This window comes from Lactuca sativa, chromosome 7 (assembly GCF_002870075.4).
Source record: "Lactuca sativa cultivar Salinas chromosome 7, Lsat_Salinas_v11, whole genome shotgun sequence".
In the NCBI taxonomy this organism is placed as follows: domain Eukaryota; kingdom Viridiplantae; phylum Streptophyta; class Magnoliopsida; order Asterales; family Asteraceae; genus Lactuca; species Lactuca sativa.
In genome coordinates this window covers 43,949,140-43,968,322 of record NC_056629.2, presented here as the reverse complement: position 1 = coordinate 43,968,322, position 19,183 = coordinate 43,949,140, and the positions used below count along the sequence as shown (strand labels likewise).

The following is a 19,183-nucleotide window of genomic DNA, read 5'->3' as shown; positions in this document are numbered from 1 at the left end:
TATTTTTTAAAATTTCCGGTTTTGACCGGTTTTACCGGTTCAACCGGACCGGTTATTACCGGTTTGACCGGTTTTTAGCGGTTTTCACCGGTTCAAACAAACACCGGTTTTTTGACCTATATGAACCGGATCCGGGACCGGTTCCCGGTTGAACCGGTCGAACCGGCCGGTCCGGTCCGGTTTTCAAAACATGGAATAAAAGTGAGTTTTTGGTTTGTAGGATTATATTTTTTAGAGTAAATTGCATGTTTGTTTCATGTGATTTGTTTTTTTGTAACATCTTTAGTCCAAAAAATAGTTAGTGTAAATTTGGTCTATAATCCAAACTATTGTTTTATTGTATGTATTGTTATTAGTAATCACGATTTTGTTATCATTTGGAGTTAATATCTTAGGGTATGTTTTGTACATTCTTAAATGTTTCCAAATTAAAGACGATGATAAGACAACATACTAGTTACAGTATAGGAAAGTTTCTTATAAGTTGTCTTGATTAAGGATCCAGATTCAACTCTTGCATATGACGTCCTACTTATGCAAGTCTCACATTATCAAATGTATATGTGGAGAATGTCTTCCACAACCCATCAAGGAGAAAATTGTTTGATACATAAAATGATGAGTAATTAAGAAAAGATATCTTCTTACAAGAAACGAATAGGAATTAGGTAGATCATGGAGAATTTTAAGAACCACATTATACAAAACATATCTTAAAGGTATTGTGTGTTGGTTTGCATATGCACAACAAAAAACCACTACGCATTCGGGTATCTAACAAGAATCTCGAATTCTTACTACGAAATATAGATTTTATGTATGTATTATGAGAATCTAGATAAAATGTTCACATTAAACATCTTTTACATTTTATCTGATGAATGGTTCAAAATGATGTATACATAAATACAGTCCATGAAAACAACAAAGTTTTCCACTTAGTTGGTTTTCTCTTAAAATCAAGCGTATTATGACATAATAGATATTTTAAGATAACATTATTTATGGACAACAAAGTACATGATTGTCAGATTAATCGGTCCCTTTTACTTAAAATATAGACTTTGAGGAAAATTTTCCTCATGTAACATACAATGTAAACATCTAGTTGTCTCATGTCATATATATGTAATACAAATTATCAAACATGAAAATTTTATTTACCAGAAACCATTGTTGAATAGCCTCCTGAGCAAGCAAGCATCTAGTGCTTCATCAAAATGTCTCTAAAGTATAATATATCCTGATGAAATGTACGAGCTTCATTGGAAGTAGGCATCTAAGAGCTTAAGGTTCTTTTCATATGGGAAGATCAAACCAATTGATCTTGCCTATTTTGAAACACGTAAATTTTGTCTTAGCATGACTATCACAACTCTTGCTTTTCCCTTCAAACATTGTCTTCTTGAATTCAATAATACTCTTGTCTCAAGACTCGCCTTCAAACTTCCTTTTGTTGCCTTGAATTTCCATCTTTCTTTGTCTCTTTCTTCCACGATCTTTTCAACCTTCCATTATCTTTTCAACTTTCCTTGATTTTCTCATTGCTAGATCCAAGGTTGTGGGTTCTCAAATGTTCAATTTGTAACTCCATAGAAACCTACTAACATAGATTAATATTTATGGCTTCGTATGGTGCTAATATTTTAGCAAAGTTCAATAGTTTGTGAAACTTGGAATTGCACTCCACAATAGTTATTTTTTTTCTTTTTCGAATCTAGGAAAAGTGATATCTTTGGGGCCCTCGGTATTTTGATGCTGACATTATAGTGATGGACCCAACCATGACTAGATTGATGTGTTCAATTGGTAGTCTAATGACTTCATCATAAAATGAGATTATCGGGAAACAGAATCTTGGACAAGAGATTGATTTTAATACATGTCTCTTGTTCATACGATATTAGAAAGAACGAAGGAATAATTGATCGCTTGTCTTAGGACCAACATAGTCTGGTAGTGTCTTGAAAACACTATTTACTGGTTATCCGGAGTTGTATGAGCAATTATAGTTAGTGACTTATCCAAGTGGAAAACTGTTTGAGTAAGGTGTCTGAGGTCCTAACTAAATTGGTATAATGTTGATGAATAAAAGTAAAATCTTTTTTTAGGCTGCCCTCATAACCAAAAAATTGCTTAGATTGATTTTTGAGAGTGATAAATGTTTTATTAATATATTATATGACTAATATATTAGTTAGAAATAAGTATAATTAATTTAGAATTAATTATAATTAATTTTGGGTTAAGTAGAATTATTAAAAGTTGAAGGACTATAATTGTAATTATTCAAAAGTTGAACAGAGGACATGTTCTAGAACCCTCCTTTGTGGGACGGTTTTAAGGCTCCTCTTGGAGTCTTTTGGAAGCCTTCATGTAGATAATCAAGGAACTACATAATTAACTTATTTGAAATAATGTTATTTTATGTTCAAAATATGTTTTCTAATCAGCTATAAATACAACCCCACACTTGGAATTTTCGGTCATGCTTTTCTAAGAGACCATAGCCGAAAATTTGATACCTCTCCTCTTTCTCTCTCTCTCTCCTAAATCTTCTAGAGTTCTTTGTGTTGTGGGTGTGAACCATTAGAGGTTTGCATATAGTTGAAGCTAATTTTCAAGAGATTATTGGATTGGTCAAAGGGTTTGTTTACAATAACAAATCAAAGATATGTAATTATACTTGTGGATTTCAATTTCTATTAGGGTTAGACTATTATTGTTCAATAGTATGTTGTTTCAATAGAGTTATGACATAGATCCAATTAGGTTGCATGTATCCTTAAGAGTTTAAGGTATTTTTTGCATTATTACATGTAAAATCCATCATATTTAACATTTTTTAGGATCGTCAGGTATTGATAAGGGAAAAAGACTGGAGTAACTACAAACAACATTCTCTCGAAGACTCTTATGAAAATTACTACTTTATGCCGTGTTGCATAGATCGGCCTTGGCGGCCGATTAATCGGCGATTAAATCACTTGGCGACCTCGAACTGATTACGATTAGAGTGCTTAGCGGAAATTGGTTAAAATCGGTCAAACTCGGGCTTGGCATGCCTTGGCGATCCTCGACGGTCATAGGCGGGAAATATTCAAAAAATTCAAAAAAAATAATTTTCAAATATTACCAAAATTTTAAATTTTTAAATTTTTATGCTTTTAAATTTTAAAATATTATACTAAAATTTTTAAAAATTCAAAATTTTAAAATTTAAAATTTTCAAATACTTAATTTTTTAGGAAATATTAATTTTTAAATAATTATATTAATAATTTAGGGTCCCCGATTAATCGCCAATTAATCACCACCGAGTCTGATTAATCGCTTATCGTCAGTCGACCGCCATTCTTACGTCGGGCGATTTTGTAACATCCGGACTTTCGGATACATTAATGTGTGTTTAACCTTGAGGCTTATAGAGTGACTCGATGAGTCGTGAGTCCGATTCGCCGAGTAAGGACGAGTTGCCAACGTGGAATTAATGAGTGGACTCGACGAGTTAGAGAGCTGACTCGCCGATTAGGTGTTGGACAGAGAAACCCTAATTTCTCGGGGGTTGGGGCCTATATAAGGGAACTTATAGCCTCATTTTTGGCTCACCTTCACTGAGAGTAAACCCTAACATCCTTTTGAGCTAGAGAGTGAGAAAGGAGCCAATTTTGGGGTCTTATGGTACATTTCTTTTGAAGAGGAGGGAAGGAGTCATCAAGGAACAAGAAAAGGGCCAGTGGATCAGTGTTGTTTCGTCCAAGAGCTTTTGGAGAAGGTAAAAAGTTCCCACCTTTCTCCTTGTGGTGATTAGATCTCATGTTTTGATGAATAGGGCTTTCTATCACCTTTTTGTTGAGATATGAGTACATGGAGTCCCTTTCTAGATCTAGACTTCAGATATGGAACTTGTGAGGTCTAGAGGGTCCAAAGGCTCAAGCTTTATTCAGTCACTTAAAGATTTAGTGTGTTTTGGTGCCTTGTTGGAGTATGTATTGGCATTATGAGCCTTATATGCCATGTTTGAACGTAAAGCTTGCAACTTTATGTGACAATCGCCCCTTAGAATGGGATATCTAGTGTTTGGAGTGATAGATCTGCCTTAAATCGTCTAAATGAGGAATCTGATCGAAGGGACTCGCCGATTCCATGGCCTGACTCGACGAGTCGGTGAGGGTTTGTCCCGATGGGTTTGATTGTGCGATAACTTGGCGAGTTAGGGGTCAACTCGACGAGTTGAGCTGGACTTTCATGAGACTTCTGAGGAAACGAGGGGACTCGACGAGTCGTGAGAGTGCACTCGACGATTCGGTTCAAACATGGATTGTTGACTTGATTTTGACTTCTGTTGACTTTAGGGTTTGGTCAACATGAGTATTGGAGACCATGGAGGGGTAAAATGGTCTTTTACCCAATTCAAGAGTTGGATAGAGAAGAATAACATTTGGTTATTGAGAGTCGAGAATCGAGTATTAATTAGAGATATTTACCCTATGTGTTAGGCAGTAGCTAGCTCGAGATTCGAGTTTGAGGATAATTGCTTGCCGCTTACTAGGTGAGTCTTCTCACTATACTTTACTAGAGTGGTACTGATGTGTGATCGGAGGGTCTTATGTGCTTATATTGAGTATCATGTTATCCTGCCTTATGTTTTGTGAATCATGTTGTGCATTATGTCTTTGTGATTTATGTTATGCGGAGCTTTACAAACCGAACTAGAGGGTCCAACGAACCGTAGGACTGGAAGGTCCCAATGAGACACATTGACTGAAGGGTCTTACAGTGATATAGCCTCCAGTGGCTAATGAGTTGTGTGTGTGGTATTTTGGGGAACTCACTAAGCTTCGTGCTTACCGTGTTATGTGTTATGTGTTTCAGGTTTTCTCAGGATCGCGGGAAGGCACCGACTTGATTGTACACACTAGTGAAAGAGTTATGCTTTTGAGGATCCTGGATTTTAACCAAACAATTATGGAGTTGTGAATTGTAAATTTAATAAATAAGATTTTCGTAAAATGTGTTATGAGAATTATGTGATTTTAAATGAGAAATTTGTTTTGAAAATTTCCGGTGTTACAGATTTTTACAACCTTGACGTTATGTTTTTAAACCTGAGATGTTTTCTCCTTCCGCAATGTTTTTAAAAAAATTATTTTATAAAAGAGGTTGAATGTTTTTTGAAAACTTTAATTATATTTTTAAAAGGGTAATGATTGGTTTTATTTTTTGTTTATATTAAAAAAAAATGGGTCGTTACAGTTTTTGATCAAATTATTGTATGGTTCTTGTGTTTTAAAAATAAAAAATTTTACCGGTATTTTTTGGGACGTTACATATAAGTGACACTTAAAGCATAGTAAGTGCAACTTAACTTAGAGAGTTTTCTAGCGAATCGTTGCATATAAATTGATTTGATTGATCTAAGTTCGTACAATTTATTATTTATTAATATTTTCGTTTGGTCAATCGTTGAATAAAATCAACTGAAAAGGGGGAATCGTTCTCTAGAACATCCTTTTTTTATTTAATCACACATCGTACAAGACTTCTTCGTCAAATTACGACTCCGAATAGTTCATATTCGGATTCGATTACCAATCTAAACCCAATATTCATTGAGGGGAAAGTATGATTATGATATAAATGCACCAAACGGGAATTTTAGGAAAAAGATCTTTGAGATCTCTTTCCTTTTTTTTTATCCTCTACTCTAATATCAATATTGTAATCTTTATTGTAATCTTTTTTTCTATTACTCTAGATCATATATAGTGTAGTTGGGTATTTTCATTCCCTAAGTCAATTTTTTTAGTCACACAACATTGCCTTAGGTTAAACTAAAAAAAGACTATTTAGAAAACTAGTCAATGGTGGCCCTCCATGGATTCACCTATATAAGCCGCAGCTAAAGTTGCAAAAATAAGAGCTTGAATACCACTTGTAAATAATCCAAGGAACATGACAGGGATAGGAACCACTGAAGGTACTAAAGAAACTGGTAATTGCGCAAGCATAACTCCGAAACCGAAAGCTCTATTTCTCTGGGCTGTCTGATGCTCCAGAGCTTCGCTGCTAACACTTAAGAATACCTACAGTCAGGATTCATGGTTCCAAGAATATTTGGGAGAGTTTTAGAAAGGAATTGGGGTGCAAATGACCAAAAACTCGGACGTATTTATAGGCTAGAAAAAGGGACACACTGCAAACTAAGCCAGAGTCGCGTCGCGCCTCATCGACGCAACTCTTCTCATTTTTTCTACAATGTGTCGTCATTCTAGTGATCCACATCGCTTAGTCTGCTGAAGGAGGTGCTCGCCTGACAAGGCCACGTGGCACCCTCCGGGCGGTGACACATCATTGCATTCACAGGTAAAGTTTCCAATCTTCTAATATTCATAACTTTTGCATATGACTTCTGTTTTCGATGTTATTTATATCCACACGTAGGTATTTTAGAGTACTACAACTTCCATTTAGACTTTGTAGGCTAATTTTTATTTCATTTTAAATTCACTGTCTATGAAGATTATACTGCAAAGACCGTATAAAATTCATAACATCTTCATATGAACTTTGTTTTTGACGTTCTTTAAATAAAAGGTTTCGCATTTACAAGAACTTTGAATTTTGTTTAGATTGTTTTGGATAACAACCAATCAATTTTCATTTCGATTTTTGTGTAGGACATTGTTATATCGTGTCGCACCAAAACTTTGAAAAATCATAACTTTCTCATACGAAGTCAGATTTTGGTGTTATTTATATTGAAAATTTTGTATTGACGAATACTACGACTTTCGTTTATATGATTTATCTTGAATATGCTTTTATTTTTAATTGTTTTTTTAAAGATTTTTCGTTATGTTTTTAACTGTATTTTTATACAAACATCATGTTGTTATAATATTTTTTTCGTATAACAAAAATATAGTATTATATACATAGAACACGTTGTAAACACATAACATGTAAGAAAATTTTTCATTTATTAATTTATTTATAATACAATTTACATTAATTTGATAATGTAAACGAGGGTTTATCCGCGATTTGTCTAACGAAAAATGCGGACATTACACTACATCCCGTCAAAAGTATAAATGTTTTTTAAACAAACAAACCTAGTTCATAACATTATACATTGAAACATAAATTCATAACATCATATATCCAAACATAAATCCAAACATAACAAGTACTTCATAACATAACATCAAAGACATATCATAGTCAATTTCCATTGGGTTTTGCACCACTATTTTCTTCCCTATCCTAAACTTCAACCCTCTTATCTTGTTCCATCTTCATAGTTCATTCATATTTTTACCCTTTTACCTTTACCTTCTTTCCCTTTGTTTTCTTTCACTCCTTGCTCCATTGGTTCTGATCCACTTTTCCTTCATCGTCTGTAATGTCCCAAAAACCATAGTAAAATTTTTCATTTTTAAAAGATATTTCTATGGAATCCATAAAGTATTCAAAACATTGTTTCAAATCAAAAAGATGAAAATCAAAGTATCAATCCCATCTCTCAAACATAAATCAACAGGATTATGTGTATGATCATGCCTTCGCCTTTCCTCGGTCCTCTAAAGTACCTGGAACATTTAATTCCACAACTGTAAGCAAAATTTTAGTAAGTTCCCACAAAATACTCCACACAACAATACACATACAATGCATGCACACATGAGCCTTTAGTCTGCCTGGACCACCTCGCAAGGCCTACAGGATGCTTGGACCGCTCTCCCAAACCTACAATCTAACTAGACCACCTCGTAAGTCCTACAATATAGTCGGACCACCCCCTTGGGCCTATAGTCTGACTGGACCTCCCAGGTATCTTGGCCTACAACATGAAGCATGACCATCTTAGCCCATCCACAATATATCGACATATGCAACAAAGAAACTGTTAGATTAGGTGTCTAAGCTCATAACTATAATTGGTATGTACTTGACCCGATAGTAGCATGGTCCTTTTTGGTTGCCTTCACCATAGCAACTTGACAGGATGAATTATGAGAAAAGAGGTTGATGAATGATTTATTAATATATTATAAGAATAATATATTAATTGAGAAATCATATTATTTAATTAGTATTGATCAAAAATTAATTTGGAATTAATTTAGTGATCAAAAGAGACTGATTAAAAGAACGGTGACTGATTATGTAAATCAATGATAGTTTTGTTTTGGGCTAATGGACCCTATTGATAAGGGGTGGATGAAAATCTATGGGAGCCCATAGAGTTTTCGTCCAAAGCCTGTCATTGGGGGTATGTGGATTGCTTAGGGCCTAAGCAAGGGAATTAGGGTTTTCAGTTGAAAACCCTAGCAACCTCAACTATAAAAGGAACCCCAAGGCTCTTGAAATAGGCACTTGATTCCCTAGAAGAAACCATGGCCGAATCCTTGTAGCCTCCACCTCTCTCTCTCTCTCTCTCTCTCTCTCTCTCTTGTTCATCCATTGCTAAGTGGTGTTTGTGACTCCATTAGAGGTGCAACACTTGAGGCACTAAGCTCTTGAAGGTCAAGATCAAGGAAATGATTGCTTGTTACTACCAGCTAACAAGAAATGTATTCTTATATCTATTGTTTAACTGTTAAATATGAAAATTGTATGCTAGATTAGGGTTATTGCTTTGGAAAATTAATTTTCATGTATAACTTGATAAAAACCTAGATCCAAAGCAAATAAGGTTGCATGTGCACCATAGGAATGTTGTAATGCTCAAAGCCCATCAGTGATATCAGAGCTTAGGGTCTTTTTCTGTTATATTTGATGCTATTGTGTTCTGCCAAAGCTGGAACAAAATCGGTTTTGGCTCTCTGGCAGCAGAACTCGACGGGTCCATGCCCTGACTTGACGAGTTGGTTCATTTGATGGCATTTTTTTCGGCCTTCAGCCCAAAAATTAGATAAGGATCATTACCTTAAATTGTTTTAACTGTTTAAATTTGAATTTTCTGATTTGGTAATTAATATCCTCATCCAATTAAAAGATAATGATCAAAATTTAAGATAATGTGCACAATTATGTGATTAGTTTTATTATTTGAAATTTGATCTAGAAGTTTTGAAAAGTTTCAAAATTTGCCCTCAAGTTTTGGAATTTAAAATTTGATTGAAAAGTTTTTAATTTGAAATATTAAATTCTAAAACTCTAGTGTTTTAAAAGTTTAAAATACAACCCTTATACTATTATAATATTAAAAGATTAATATGTATATATATTATATACGTATAAAGATGAGTCCAATCTTACCGTTAGTAGGCCTCATTTACGAAGTTGATCTATAGGGGGTATAAGGAAACTGCTTATAAAATGGCGGTTGAATGGGTGTCCACTCTCACCTACCGCTTCCTTGATTAATGGAGGGTCGTTAGCTGAACGGATTGGATATGACATTAATTCCTCATTAATAAGTATAATAAAAGTTATTGTAACATCTCGTTTATTAATAAATAAATATATAAAGATTAATAAATGAATAGTAGCCCTAAAACCCATAATATTTATCGAAGTGTTGGTTTCGAGGAGTCCAATGACATGATTTGGAGTTTTGGGGGTTAAAGTATAATTTCAGGACTTATTTTGTAAAGATTTTAAGTAGTCAAGGGGTGTTTGGTATCATTTGGACTTATATTGAATAGACTCTTAGGGGCAGGGGTTGAAAGGTAAATTCTAGACCTAAGTTGAGAAGGTTTTGTAGAGGAGGGGCCATTTGGTAACTTTTAGATTAATTTGAAAGAAAAGGGAGAAGTTAAATTATTATTTCCTACTTGTTTACACACTGCACGATATTTTTTTTACCTACCTTTGTCTTGCAATCCTTTCAAATGCATCATTTCTTTTGTTGATTGTTGGTTTGGCTGACATTATTCTCTTTAATTGTGGAAAAAATGGTATGTAGTTCATAGTTGGCTACATATTGCTACCATCCATCTCATGCAATGGATACGTATACGTGTTCCTGTAAAAGGTTTCGTAGTACATTGGATCCACATACGAAGCAACATTTCTATTCAAATATGAGATCATTGCCACTGAATGTACACATCCATTGTCATTAAGTTACTGGTTCTGCAAGTATAAGTTTTCTTATTTAGATCCATAACATATGACTTTTCTAGGTTATTTTTTCAAAATGGTTTAGACCACTTGATAAAACATGCCATTACCTATTTAACAATGTACAAAAACTAGTATACACATTTACAATAAGGACATTGAAGTATAAAATATACCTTTGTGCTTTTTGTAACTTATTGAGTGGGAGTATAATTGTTGGAAAAGGTTTTATAGCCAGGCCATGAACTACCTTTGATAATCAAATTGAATAGTCTCTCCATAATATACAATCTAATTTCCTCCAACATTATGATGGTTGGATTTTTCCTTGCATCCCTAGTCACACTATTAAAGCTCTCAGTTTATCCATTTTCAACAACATCACACATCCATCCCTCAACAAAGAATGTTCTACTCCATGATTTGGGGTTCTTATCCAAAAGGTATGCAAATGTTGCAAGATTAAGCAGTTGGATTTCCTTCATGGTTGTATTGAATAAAGGTTCAGTGGAGGCCTTTTTTGCCTTCTAAAACATCTTCTTATAGTGTACACCAGTGAATAAAAATGAAACATATAGCTAGTATAACTGAAATTGGATAGTATATGACATACCATATCTGACAACAATGTATACCAAAACCATTTGCCAATCCTAAGTCATCTTTAAGCTTTTCCAAAAACCATTTCTAGTTTTCTTTATTTTCCACACACACAATGCCCTTGCAATTAGGAAAATATGATTATTACTATTCCTTCCTACAACACATATTAACTTTCCCCTACATAAACCCTTTAAGAAAAACCATCCATATTTATTACTCTTCTACAACTCCCTCTCCAACCTTGTTTTAGGTCCTCAAAAAGTATGTAAAACTTGCTAAAATAAGTCTTACCATCTAGTATATTATTGACATCCATTTTGATTGTTAACCTTGGATTTTATATTCTTATGTCTTTACAATAAGACCAAAGCTTTGCATAGTGTTCCACAAGTATTCCTCCACATAGACGAATTGCATGTTTCTTTGCTCTCTTACACTGTCATATACTCACTTTTATACCAAATTTCTTTTTAACCTCAACCTAAGTAGCCTAACACTTAGTTTTTGTTTGTGTAAGAAATGTGTAGTGTAATGGCTATCAATCCAAGCATAGCTAACAACTGATCCTGATTTGAAATTTATTGCACATTTATGCTTATCTGTGAGGGACTTAATCTAGAAAGAGTGTTCTTTACTCATCCATGAAGTCTACAATCTAAACTTGCACTGACCAGAACAACATTTAACAAAAAGTCTCCTACTATCATTTTTTTATAACATAACTGATAACCATTAGCAACATCATAATTACACATCATATGTTTTAATCATTTAAGACTTTTAAATCTCATACTTAGCACATGCTTTTTCTTTTTCTAGTGAGCATCTCCATTATAAGTTGTTTGCTCATCAACTATTGCCTCATTGTCATCCATCATCCATCTGAACATATGGATCTTCATGGGGCAGACTGTCATTAAGTTAATCCTAAAGATTCACATCAACATGATCAATGTAAACAGGAAGGATACAACTACAAGCATACCATATTTCAATGAAATTCATATAGTCTATATTAGTAGCTATTATAACAGAGTACCTAGTAAAAGCTCATTGGAAGTGAAGATCGTGTTTCATGTAAACAGCCATAGCAAGAATCCAGTTGATCAATTTTGAAGAGAAACAAGGAAATATAGAACGTGAAAGTGGCATCGAGATATTTTCTTGTTCTTATTCAACTTCTAAAAAACATCACATTAAGTCCATTATTGTAACATTAGATGGCAATTGAGGTGATATGTTATTAATTGATATAATATATTAAACATGTTGATTAGGAAGGGTTCATGGTGACCCTTTCAATTTTTCTCAAAGTGACCTTTTAAACCCTTTTTGAGTTTTGGTAAATATATTTGATAAATATATTTTTTTTAAAACACTTATTTGATAAAAAAAATTCAAGAATTTCAACGATATGCTACAAAAAACCTAACTATGTATATTATATATTGTTGTTATCCTATCAAATAAATAGTTTTGTTTAATTTAAATGAATTTAATCAATTTATATAAATGTATCTCTGCTCGATCCGATCCGAATAACGACATGTGAAAAGAACATATAAACAGCAGGCAGCAGCTTTTTCAATCCACCCTGCCCCACTCTCACATCACCTCACCCACCTCACCCTACGACTAACGTATCTACTAACATGGAAGTACAAATTCAGATTCATTTATTCCGCCATTAATGTACGCAGAAAATCGACACACACCAGAGGAACGAGAAGGAAACTGTAAGACTTGGTCTCCTTCAAGAACACAGCTATTCTTCTTCTTCCACAATTCTTGGTATGTAATGTATCTCTACATTTCAATCTCTCATCGTGTTGTAGTGTTTGCATTTATTAGCTTTACCCTTTTCTGCAACCCCACTCAATCAAATAATGACGTGTGTTGAGAGGTCAATTGCAATTTTTAAAGTAGTATGGATCTCCACTTTTTGCTACCTTTTTAAGCTACCCCATTTACTTGAACATTAATCAAAAAGTTTTCACTCGACCCAGTTTCTCTTGCATGTTTGCATTTTGATTTTTGTCCCTGGAAATCTGAAATTAAAGTAAATATTGGTTTAGATCATATACGTAATACGATCATGCTCTTGAATGCGATTGTCGATTGATGATTGAGCTTTTGTCAAATTTTCTGCCCCCTTTGAAGTGGTATTTACTTCAATCAGCTTTACCCTTTTCTGAATCTTCACTCAATCAAATCACGACATATGCGAGTTTCAGTGTCCCTTTTGCTCTCTTTATAATCTTCCATTTTCTTTTTCTTTCATAGACTTATTGCACTCAGTTCTTTAGATTTTTTACCTTTTTAAAGGTACCCCATTTGCTCAATCGTTATACAAAACTTGCATGTTTGAATTTCAGTTTTTTGTCATCGTCTTCATATAGGCAACAACCGATATTTGAAATCAATTCAAGTGTAATGATCTCATGAAGATCTAATGTGAATTGCAATATTGCATCCCCCTTTAGAGTTAGATTTTGAATTTCTTCTTCTATATCTCACAATTGATAACAATTTTTTTTTTTCAGAGAGGAAGAATTCATTTGCAAATGTTCAACTTCACCAAGTCAAGAACCCGGTCTAACAGACCCAGTTCTTTAGGAGGTAACTTCACAATCACAATCTCAGTCACTTGTTATCTCATTAGATTTAATGTTTTATAATCCATTTATTATATCTTTAATCTTTGCATTATTAGGTATGAATGTTCTTCCTTGACTTTTTCTCCCTAATTGCAAACAGTTGACTTGATGATATCAAGTTGATATTAATAAAAGTTTAAGTGCATAAAGTCCAGACAGGCAGGCCAGCCGGCCTGATGAATATTCTTTTCTCTTGATTACTTTATAAGTTTATAATTTATACTATGAAACTTTAAAAGGTTGAAGTTATTTCCTTTTTGCTGTTTTTTTAGGCATGGATTTTGTGGATCCAGTGAAGAAAAGTGGTCTTGTAAGAAAGATTATATTTGCTACAAGTCTTGTAGCTTTATGCATCACAATAATAAAGTTTTCCCCATCTCTCAGCAGCCCTAGCCCAGTAAGTTCAAAAAAAAAAAATGTTCAGTTATCTTTTTGTTTTTGATCCACACATTTGTTGCTTCTACTTTGTGTTAATGTAATGAGTTCAATCCAATTGGTAGTATCCTACTTTCATTTCTTCCTATTATATGCACTGTACTTTGAAAAATCTGCATAATCATAGCAAATTGTAACTTTATAATTTTGTAGACAATGTCTGGATAAAAAAATTGAAAGTACAATGTTGCAATAGAAAGAAATGAAAGCAAGATGCTATAAATATAATAAACAAAAAGTATGAAAGTACATTGCTATTACATAAGTCCACCATAGTCTGATTATCTAACTTTTTTTTTTTTTTTTATGTTTCTTGTGTTGAAGTTCTCTAGTCATGAAGCAGGGATTACTCACGTGTTAGTAACAGGAGGTGCTGGTTATATTGGTTCACATGCTGCACTACGCCTTCTAAAAGATTCTCATCGTGTCACTATAGTGGTACTTTTGTAATTTTTGGCTAATTCTTTGTTTAACTACAAACATCTTTAATGGGGACATGACTTAATCTGGTCAGCTATGTATGAGTGTTTCTTTTTGACTATTACAAAAAGAACGACATAACAGAGAAAGTCAGGGTCCCCATTAAGTCCTAACTTTTTACAAAGCTTTCCTTTATTTAATTTTTACAAATTTGCCCTTATGGGTGTTTCTGTTTCTAGGACAATCTTTCGCGTGGAAACCTAGGAGCAATCAAAGTTCTACAAAACCTGTTTCCGGAACCTGGAAGACTTCAATTCATTTATGCCGACTTGGGGGATCCAAAAGCTGTATCCTTTGAAACATAGGATAAAAAAAGATCGATAAAATACAAAGTAACATTTTTTTTTTTTTTACAAACAACCATACATGAATACTATAATATCTTGTTTCCTTGATAAAACATTTTAGGTAAACAAAATCTTCTCAGAAAATGCATTTGATGCAGTTATGCACTTTGCAGCCGTTGCATATGTTGGAGAGAGTACCCTTGATCCCCTAAAGTAAGTATATTAGGACAACGAGGCTTTCCCTATTGAGTTCTGACTTTTTACGAATTTGCCCTTGTTTATTTTTTTTACAAATCTAAATTTTTGTCAGGTATTATCACAACATTACATCGAATACCCTTTTGGTATTGGAGGCTATGGCAGCACATAATGTGAATACTTTGATATACTCTAGTACATGTGCGACATATGGGGAACCTGATAAGATGCCCATTACAGAAGAAACCCCTCAGGTACTAAATGACCGTTTTACCCTTACAAAATTGAGGCATATGGTATCTTTGTTAACATCTTGTTTTTCTGTTGAATATTTCAGCACCCGATTAACCCTTATGGAACAGCCAAGAAAATGGCGGAAGATATTATCCTTGATTTCCATAAGAACTCAGACATGGCAGTCATGATTCTAAGGTTAGTTTCTCAAATAATTTTATAAAATACCATTTATCCATATAGAATCCCTAAAATTTTGTCAAAGCACGCATTTTCTTATTTTTTGTTCAATAATTTCTAGATACTTCAATGTGATTGGATCTGATCCAGAGGGAAGATTAGGAGAAGCACCAAGACCTGAGTTACGTGAACATGGAAGAATATCGGCTGCATGCTTTGATGCAGCACGTGGAATTACCGATGGCCTCAAGGTTCGAGGAACCGATTACAAAACAGCAGATGGGACATGTATACGCGACTACATTGATGTGACCGATTTAGTTGATGCTCATGTAAAAGCACTTGCGAAAGCACAACCAGGGGAAGTTGGAATCTACAATGTTGGAACGGGTCATGGTAGATCCGTTAAGGAGTTTGTTGAAGCTTGTAAAAGGGCAACCGGTGTATCGGTCAAAGTTGAATATTTGCCACGTCGCCCTGGTGACTATGCGGAAGTGTTTAGTGACCCTTCAAAGATACTTCGTGAACTTAATTGGACTGCTAAGTATACGGATCTTGAGAAAAGTTTACGGGTCGCGTGGAGATGGCAAAAGTTGCATCATAATGGATATGGTAATCATTAAAGGTGTTACTAAAGTTTTAATTCTTTATTTCTTATAGAAAATGATGATGAGTTAATACACGTTTGGTTTGTTGATTTTCATATTGGGGAAAGGGGTGGTTTATATTTTGTTTTGGTAATTGTTGTTTTGTTGAATAGGGTTGGAGTTGTAGGAGAGCAACCCATAAGTCATATGGATTTGAGAGTGGGTAGGGGAGAGATGTCCATATTCAATAACACATGTTGCTTGTAATTTCATTGTTATTTTGCTATATAAGAAAATTCAGCTTTATGGTTTATTAGCAGTGAGGGTTAATGTTACTCTAGCCCTTTAAACTTTAACTTGATCCTTCAACAAAATCCAGTACAGTTTCCCAAAAACAGTATATCAAAACATAGTCAAAATTTAAACAGAACACACAAAACTATAATTAAACAAAAGAGAATTTTACAAATTATGAACTAGAAACCAAAATCCAAACAATTCAAGAACCCAAGAAATAAACTATTGCAAACCATAAAACATACAAAGTCGTAGTGATCCTGAAAGTATGATGCAGTTACAAACCATTATTTATCACACAAAAAAACACTCTTTTGTCAGTATCATAAACCAAGTTCAGATTAGGAGTGATCCTGCACCATGTTGTTCACATGAAAGTTCCCATCCTTGTCCTTGTGCACATTCGCCTTAAACTTCTCTTCCTTATCACTCCTTTTCACCTTCAACACCAGATCATATTTCGCAGTTCCATCCACAGTCTGCCACATTGTTTTAATTTTAAATATGTTAGGTCTATTTTCAATGACAAGGGCATTTACGTCTTTTGCACAGACAAGATTGAGATCGAGTTCCCATAAAGGTGGGACATAGATACACAGTTGCAATTTTTCACCCACTGACATCAGTCTGGAATCCCAGTTCAGTCAAGTCAAGTCAAATACTGTACAAGTACAACCTGTTTTGTCATGTTATAATCAGAATCTGATGACATAAAAAGAAAAGGTTAAATAAATTACCTCCGCTTTTACATGAACAACTTCTTGCAGTTCGTAAGGAAATAACGAGTTAGACCTTTGTTGCAGTGTCTTGAGGGCATGACTTGCAGCATCCTGGAAATCTCCATGAATAGTCATCGACTCATCATCTGCTTTCAAGATTTTGGTTAATAAATAGATAATGGTTAGAAAAATCTTGAAAATTGGATGCAATATGTTACCTTTTTGGACATCAAGATTAGGTGAAGTGGTGGTGGCATCACCAATATGTGTGAATTCTTGAAGTTCCTTAAAGTTCAACCATGGCTTCACCCAGATTTTGGCAAGATATAATTTCTTCTCACCCACATCAACAACCTCCAAAGTAAGATGATGCAAAGTCCCAGAAACCACTTGCTCTTGCACCTTTACCACCCTTGCCAACTCCAACATTTTATTCTGAAAAAAGAAAGGGTTAAATGCAAGAAATAGCAATCTACTTTTACTGGTTTTTTTATTATAGCATCATACTTTTGTTTCTATAGCAATGTCATTTAAATACAAAACAATGTTCATTGCTATAATAGGGTAAGATCAAGATATCTCTTTGCATTCCTTTTGAATCCATAAGAAATACAAATTAATCAAAAAGTACCCATTGATTTATATTTTGAAATATTTCACCTTAAGCGCTAGTTTTGCAATTGTATTATGTTCTGATTCCGAATATCTTACAATTTTCCTTAAAAATATAAACCAACTCAAATCCTAATCAAAATTTATTTGCATGATCATGTAATGTAACCTTCCTCAAATCCCTAGTTATTCCTAAATCATCATTTTTGCCTAAATAATTCAATTGTTCACAGCCTTTTTCCTATTTTGCTAAAAGTATCTTACAACCTTCTTGCCTCTGTTAAATCTGGTTGAAGGCTGGGGCTTTTCTATAAAATTGGTCTCGGTTTCATGTTTGATTTCAATTTCAAGATGTCGACTATTCAGCAGAAGCCTAGGGTTTTTTGCAATGGATGTTTATCGATCCAACTCCAATTTTGCCCTAAAAACGAACACGAACTCAAAAACTGATAAGCAAATATTCCAATGATCGTACAACCTTCCTCAAAACCCTAGTTTGTTAGTCGTAAGAAGTGATTTAATAAAATAGAACACAGAGCCATGGTGTAAAACTAAGATTAACTATTAACAGATAGAGATCAAACACAACACAAACACAAACCTCTTTTTTGTTATGCTCATCGACGGCAAAACGAGCGAGACCATCGATCTCGGCGCTGTTGGAAGCAGGTGAATCCTTTATACCCCCAAGAGTTGCCATTGGATTCGACTCGAGAAAAACTTCTTCGCTGCTACAAAAACTGGATTGTTTGCTTGCTGATGATGGATTCAACAACGATGATGCTATCAGTAATAGCAGAATATAGTTATAGCGTTGGATTTGCATTTGTTCTTTTTATCTTTTTTGATTTTGTTGGCTCCCTCATGATTCGGGGCAGTGATGGTGACATGTATCTAGTGAGGGTTTGTCGACGACACGTGGTGGCCATGTAAAGCATAGGTGTAAATCTCAAGGGAAACACGTATTCGTAACGATCCACACGGATAAATTAACGGATCCGTTATCCTTTTACATAGGTCCGACTTAATTTAACCGGTCGATAAATATCGGTAGTTCTTCGATGGGTATCTACATCGGATAAAAAGCAAAACAATCTTGTTCATGTTATTCAGAAATTACAATCCAATTATTATCCAATTTCCGATTAATATAAATTTACTGATACATATATTTATATGTCAAAACGTAAATAGTTCAGCAGAGAATTTATGGTAACTTTTGTTAGTCGTAATTGAATGCTATTAGATCATCAATGGTAGATATTCAATAGATAAAATCTATCCAATTCGATATGTAATTGATCATATTAAATAGAATTGATTGATCATAGTCAATTGGATTCGTTATGTTGGAAATATTTAGACAATTGGATTATAAGTTATATCTAAAAAGGCAAAAACGTTGGATGTATATCGAGTCGATGACATCTCTAATATATATTAGAAAAATATGTGTGAAACTCATGTATTACATAAGTTTATTTAAAAAAAAAAAACTAAATACAAAATTCTAAACATTTGAAATTATGAATTTATAAGAAAAATGAGAAAGTTATTTAATTATAAAATTTAAAGTGTTTTATTTTTCTTTTAAATTTAAACAAATAATTTAGATAAATAAATAAAGAAAATTAATGAATCTTTAATTTGCTAATTTTGATATTAAAAGTAAAGTTCATTAATGAAATTGATATGCATTTATTATTAAACTAGTTGTGAGATCCGTATATTATACGGGTTGATTAAAACAAAATGTTAAGGACAAACGATTAAAGAAATTTTATTTGAATTTGAAATTGAAATAAGTGAAAATTACAAGA

General features: G+C 33.7%; 2 protein-coding genes across 6 annotated transcripts; one reads left to right on the top strand and one right to left on the bottom strand.

Moving 5' to 3' along the window:
- The first annotated feature begins 12,281 nt into the window (after positions 1 to 12,281).
- LOC111906606 (probable UDP-arabinose 4-epimerase 2) lies at positions 12,282 to 16,048 on the top strand. Of its 4 annotated transcripts, none has more exons than XM_023902369.3 (9): positions 12,282 to 12,468; positions 13,221 to 13,296; positions 13,607 to 13,731; positions 14,094 to 14,207; positions 14,429 to 14,536; positions 14,658 to 14,749; positions 14,847 to 14,988; positions 15,072 to 15,166; positions 15,270 to 16,048. In XM_023902369.3, exons 2-9 carry the CDS (start codon positions 13,242 to 13,244, stop codon positions 15,769 to 15,771), a joined length of 1,233 nt encoding a protein of 410 aa, XP_023758137.1. In that variant the 5' UTR covers positions 12,282 to 12,468; positions 13,221 to 13,241; the 3' UTR covers positions 15,772 to 16,048. The 4 variants fall into 4 exon arrangements, with proteins under 4 accessions (XP_023758137.1, XP_023758138.1, XP_023758139.1 ...); XM_023902370.3 differs by lacking the exon at positions 12,282 to 12,468 and adding an exon at positions 12,663 to 12,839; XM_023902371.3 differs by lacking the exon at positions 12,282 to 12,468 and adding an exon at positions 12,981 to 13,002.
- Positions 16,049 to 16,154: 106 nt separating this feature from the next.
- On the bottom strand, positions 16,155 to 18,242 carry LOC111906607 (cysteine proteinase inhibitor 6). 2 transcript variants are annotated; one of them, XM_023902374.3, is made up of 4 exons: positions 17,965 to 18,239; positions 16,970 to 17,186; positions 16,770 to 16,897; positions 16,155 to 16,511 (listed from the first exon to the last, which is right to left on the bottom strand). In XM_023902374.3, the coding sequence occupies exons 1-4, from the start codon at positions 18,187 to 18,189 to the stop codon at positions 16,374 to 16,376; spliced, it is 708 nt and encodes a 235-aa protein (XP_023758142.1). In that variant the 5' UTR covers positions 18,190 to 18,239; the 3' UTR covers positions 16,155 to 16,373. The 2 variants fall into 2 exon arrangements, with proteins under 2 accessions (XP_023758142.1, XP_023758141.1); XM_023902373.3 differs by having other exon boundaries at positions 16,770 to 17,186; positions 17,965 to 18,242.
- Positions 18,243 to 19,183: the final 941 nt, after the last annotated feature.

Coding starts and splice junctions, on each gene's coding strand:
- LOC111906606 (XM_023902369.3), top strand. CDS start 13,242: ATGTTCAACTTCACCAAGTCAAGAACCCGGTCTAACAGACCCAGTTCT. Junction 14,750..14,846: donor AGTACCCTTGATCCCCTAAA/GTAAGTATATTA, acceptor AATTTTTGTCAG/GTATTATCACAACATTACAT. Junction 15,167..15,269: donor ATGGCAGTCATGATTCTAAG/GTTAGTTTCTCA, acceptor AATAATTTCTAG/ATACTTCAATGTGATTGGAT.
- LOC111906607 (XM_023902373.3), bottom strand. CDS start 18,189: ATGCAAATCCAACGCTATAACTATATTCTGCTATTACTGATAGCATCA. Junction 17,187..17,964: donor ATGAGCATAACAAAAAAGAG/GTTTGTGTTTGT, acceptor TTCTTTTTTCAG/AATAAAATGTTGGAGTTGGC. Junction 16,512..16,769: donor TTGTTCATGTAAAAGCGGAG/GTAATTTATTTA, acceptor ACAATGTGGCAG/ACTGTGGATGGAACTGCGAA.